Source organism: Orycteropus afer, unplaced genomic scaffold (assembly GCF_000298275.1).
Source record: "Orycteropus afer afer isolate SDZICR_OR568_19922 unplaced genomic scaffold, OryAfe1.0 scaffold00031, whole genome shotgun sequence".
Taxonomy (NCBI): Eukaryota; Metazoa; Chordata; class Mammalia; order Tubulidentata; family Orycteropodidae; genus Orycteropus; species Orycteropus afer.
Genome location: NW_006921618.1, coordinates 14276075 through 14281288, shown reverse-complemented (window position 1 = coordinate 14281288; position 5214 = coordinate 14276075). Strand labels below are relative to the sequence as shown.

Genomic DNA, 5214 nt, shown 5'->3' with positions numbered 1-5214 from the left:
AAGATGTGTGCCTGTTTTTCTGCGGATACTTTTTGTTGTTAGATGCTGTCTTTTTAGTTTTGACACTCGGCGACCCTGTGTACAACAGAACAAAACATTGCCCCGTCCTGTGTCATCCTCACAATTGTTGTCACGCTGGAGCCCCTCATCGCAGCCACTGTGTCAATCCATCCTGATGAGGGTCTTCCCCTATTTCTCTGACTTTAGAGACTTTACCAAACATGATGTCCTTCTCTAGGGACTGGTCCCTTCTGACAACAAGTCACCTACTAAAGATGCATAACTTGAATCTGATCACAAGGACACCGGTGGGTCAGTGGTTGAATACTAGCCATGCATGCAGAAGACCCAGGTTCAATTATTACACAATGTACCGCAGCCACCACCCATCTCCCAGTGGAGCTGTGGAACAAATTAGTTCCTTAGGCAGAGGAAAAGGGGAGTAAAGTCCCCCTACCGTATGCTTGGAACTTGACACCCAGGATTTCACTTTGTCCTCACTGTAGCCCTGTAGACAGGTGTTATTGTCCCAGATGAGGCTCCTGAGGCCCACAGAGTTCACACAGCCAGAATGTGACAGAGCCAGAAGCAGATGCCTGGGCTGGGTAGTGCCAGCATCTATCTCTCTCTTCCCAGGGCACCAGGCTGTGCTATATTGTTGTAGCAAAAGGCTTGCCAGGCTGAGCTTGCCAAGGTCTAGGGACGTGACGCAGATGAGGACCTCCTCACCACCCTCCACTCCGCTCACCCTTCTGTGAGATAGATGCCCAGGACAGAAGAGTTGTATGATGGACAGAGTAATGTTTCTGCCCAGAGCACAAGGGGGCATCACCTGGAGACCCAGTAGCAGTAAGGTGGTGCCCACTCAGTGAGCCAGCAGCTCTGGGAACCTCAGGCAGCACAGCGCTGGTTGCATAATTGGGCCAGTGGGTGAGGGGAACAAACAAGGACTTCCGAGTCAGACAGCTCTAAGCTCTGTCCCTACCTCGCTGTGTGGCTTGGGCAAGTGGCTTCACCTCTTTGAGTTTCACAAAGTAAAAATCTTCACTCATAAGGAAGTTGTGAATATTAAAGTGAAAAGTGCCTGCCACATAGTAGGTGCTCAATAAATAGAAGTCACATTTCATTATCAATCTGTGAGGGCTTCTCAGCACATGTGGCCTTTCAGTAGCTCTAGGAATCTAGGCTGGGGAGCGTGAGTTCTGAAGGACCTTATTTCTGCAGGGCCCCAGAGTTGGAGTCAGGGGAGGGGACTCTAGATAGAAAAGTGGGCACAGTCCTCCAGTCCCCCAGGATCCTGGTTCCCTCCCCTGTGGCCTGTTCCTTACCGACAACAGGCACAGAGCCTCAAGGTTAAGCAAACAAGCCAGCGATAAGGCACTTCCAGGTTGGGCCTGCGTTCAAGGCTTGTCCAGCTCTGGGGCTTACTGCCCAGCTTAGCAAGAGCCCTGGTCTTGTGCACACACGGGAGCAGGGCATCAGTGGGGACACCTGCCACAGTCGCCTGCTGATTGTGCACCTGAGGCCTTGGTGCCCTGGTACAGCCTGGGTTAATGACCCTGTTTATCCACTTGAGTCATCCGATAAGGGGCAGAGAGGTCAGCTGGCAGGCAGCCCTCTGCCCTGCACAGCCCTTTCATTGACTGAAGTGATATCGGCGCCACGTGGAGCTCCCACTGCATTCCTCCCCCACCACCTCCCCGCCATTCCTGCCAGGGTCAGTGTGTGTGTGTGTTTTTTTCAATGAACATGACTTCTGGAGTCAAGGTTGTCCGCTGTTCTCCCCTCCCACCCCGGGGATATAAATAGTACCCACAGTGCAGAGCACAGGGCCAGAGAGCTGGGAGGAAGGAAAAGCAGATCCCAACGACTATGAGCTCCAGCCAGCCAGGGGCCTGCCCATGCCAGGGCACTGCAGGTCGCCCAACCATCCTGTACGCACTCCTGAGCCCCAGCCTCAGGTCCAGGCCCTATGTCCCCCCACCTCGTGGCCGCTGCCTATGCAGGCAACACAGACCTGTCCGCCTGAGTACTCCTCATCGTACCTGCCAGAAAGCCTTGGATGTTTTGGCCAAGATGGTGACCTTCCTAAGGAACCTGCCATCCTTCTGCCAGCTGCCCCCCCAAGATCAGCGGTGGCTGCTGCGGGACTGCTGGGGCTCCCTCTTCCTACTTGGGTTGGCCCAAGACACTGTGACCTTCCAGGTGACCGAGGTCCCAGTGCCCAGCATACTCAAGAAAATCCTGCTAGAGGAGCCTGGCAGCAATGGTGGCAGCGGTCAGCTGCCTGACAGGCCCCAGCCCTCGCTGGTTGCAGTGCAGTGGCTTCAATGCTGCCTGGAGTCCTTCTGGAGCCTGGAGCTGGGCCCCAAAGAGTACGCTTACCTGAAAGGGACCATCCTCTTCAATCCTGGTGAGGTCCTAGACACTCCTAGAGGGGGGTCAAGGCTGGGAGGGGGTTGGATAGGCTTATCCAGGGATGGCACCTTCTAAGGGACTGGCATCCTTTCTCTCCTTGGGTCCTCATGATCACTAAATACCATCTCACTGAAAAGACCCAGAGATACCAGGTGACTTGTCAAAAGTCACACAGCCAGGCAGGGACAGGACAGGGCCTGAGAACTCAAGTCTATTCATTCCCCAGAGACTGGCCCTTGTTACTCTGCCCCCCTAAAATTTTCACCAGCCTTAGGGAAATTACCGAAAACAGGCAAAGAGCCCCAACAGTCTCTGGTCCAAGACTACTGTCCCCTACCCTGAGGGAAGTGAGGATGGGCAGATGCAGCTGTGTCAATCACATCTCCAGGGGCAGACGGTGTACCGAAGTTCCAAAAGTAGAACTCCATGGGTTCAGAAAGACAACGTGGAGGGGAAGAAGAAAGGGTGTGTTGCAAAGGAGAGGGAGGAAGTCTGGGAAATTCAGCCAGGAGTGCAGCAGATGGGAACAGTGTTCTCTGTAATCTGGAGAGCATCAGTGATGGGAGTTCCCCACCAAAGGGCTTCATAGAATGGTTAATTAATAATAATAATAACATTAATATTAATGTCGATATTAATTAATAATAATATTATGGTTAATAGTAATTCATTGTAATGATAGTAGTAAATACTCATATTACACTTACTGTATGCTAAGCCCTATTCTAAGGGTTTTATATGTACCAACTCATTTAAACCTCATAGGAAGCCTATGAACTAGGTACTACTACTTCCATTTTCAGATAGGGAAACTGAGACACAGAGATCAGGCATCTTGCCTAAAATCACACAGTGTATAAGTGACAGCACTGGGATTCAAACCCAGGCAGCACTTAACCATTATACTACTCATCCATAAATGGATGGATGAATAAAATGATCAGTGAATAGAAGGAAGAGGTCTAGTGGAGACTCTAAGGCTGAGCAAAGGAGGCAGAGGGGTGTCTGCTAGCAGCTTCACCCTTTGGTGACTGGGAATGGGGTGCTCATCAGCCCTCTTTACTCTCTCTGCCCACAGATGTGCCAGGCCTTCATGCCTCCTTCCACATTGCATACCTACAGCAGGAGGCTCACCAGGCACTGTGTGAGGTCCTGGAGCCCTGGTGGCCAACAGGCCAAGGCCGATTGGCCCACATACTCCTCATGGCCTCTACCCTCAAGTCAATTCCACGCAGCCTGCTTGGGGACCTCTTCTTTCGCCCTATCATTGGAGATGTTGACATTACCAGCCTCCTCGAGGACATGCTTTTGCTGAGGTGACCTGCTTCGGCCTTGGCAGAAATCAGGTATAGGCTGGGCAGAGGTTAGCAGCACTGGCGCAACCTGGCTGTCTCCAGGAGTGACTCACTGCTCCTGGAAGGGGCAAGCCTGCACAGACAGCAAGCTGGGCCTGATCCAGCCAGATGGGTGATGGGCTCTCACTCAGCCTCACCCTGCCTTGGATGTCCTTCCGTTGGACACTGTGTTCTAGCTGTCTGGCTGCCCCTTGATGGTTCCCAGAGTCTCTGGCCCAAGACTACTGTTCCCTCTGGAATGAGGACAGAAGCTTGGGCTGGTCATTGAGCCAAAAGCCTACCACTTTGTACAGAACTCACTTAAGTTATTCATTTTTATAATAAAAGGTGTTGACACTCTTGGAGTCTGACATTGTAGTTTGTGTGTGTGGAAGGGACCATCTTATCTCCAGGACCCATCCTGCCCTGAGCTCAAGGGGAAGGAGCCATAAGGGGTACAAAAGCCAGGTCTTGGAGAATTGGGGTATTAATTTTCAGGATGGGGTGATGATTGCATTTCTGGGAGCGAGACCTCTTTTGCATATGGATCTAAACTCAGAGGACAGTATTAGTTCACAACCTCCTCACTTCCTTGCCTTTATCCTTGGAGGGTGGGGGCTTCTCCCCCACTCCCAAACCCACCACTGACTGCTTCTCTGAACCACAGTCCTGCAGGCTCCCACTCACCTCAGTGAGAATCTGATCGCAGACAATCAGCAAAATGAAGCAGCCCATTACCAAGTTGAAACTGACAAGGTCACTGGAATTTCTATAGTTTGGAATCATTCACTTTCCCCATTTCTGCAGCTAATGAAAAAGGATGGTTCATTGCTCTCCCAATGCGAGAAGGCAAGTGGATCAAGGGATGGCCTGGCAGCTGCTTGGAGGACAAGCCAAGTCAAAGTTCAGCTGGCCCACAGTGATACAGCCATACAGGGTTAAAAACCTGAATCACTTTCCACGATAGTTGGTTAAAAGCCACTGCCCTGAGCCTCCTCCAATTCCCTCCCACTGTCCCTCTGCCCAGCCCCTCTCCTGGGATACTCCTCCCAGATATTCTCATTGTTCAGCAGCACTCAACACAGCCATGGCCTCCAGGGCTGCTCCTCTCAGTGCCAAGGTGTGTGTCTGTTCTGATTGGCCAATGCCTGTGCCTCACTGTTTGTTAAGTGTTTTGAATATTGTCCCTGGGTCAGGGTGACTGACCTGCAGGGTGGACAGGAGGGGCGAAAACACACATGCCTATAGGACCCCTTTTCTGGGCTCCTCCTTTCTCCAGCAAGAGGGCCTGTCCTGACCAGGCCCTACCCCCCTCACCACCACAGTTTGGATACTTCTCACGGGGGCCAAGTTAATTATTGCTCAATGAAAGGTCATTCACTTGGGGACAACAGTCTAGGAGCTGTCACCCAGTCTTCTCCCTAGGGTCCCCAGTATAGAGACCACAACTTAATTGGGCAGG

General features: G+C 51.9%; 1 protein-coding gene across 1 annotated transcript; it reads left to right on the top strand.

The window, feature by feature from the left end:
* The first annotated feature begins 1872 nt into the window (after positions 1–1872).
* NR0B2 (nuclear receptor subfamily 0 group B member 2) lies at positions 1873–3738 on the top strand. The gene is made up of 2 exons (XM_007935789.1): positions 1873–2413; positions 3497–3738. The coding sequence occupies exons 1-2, from the start codon at positions 1873–1875 to the stop codon at positions 3736–3738; spliced, it is 783 nt and encodes a 260-aa protein (XP_007933980.1).
* Positions 3739–5214: the final 1476 nt, after the last annotated feature.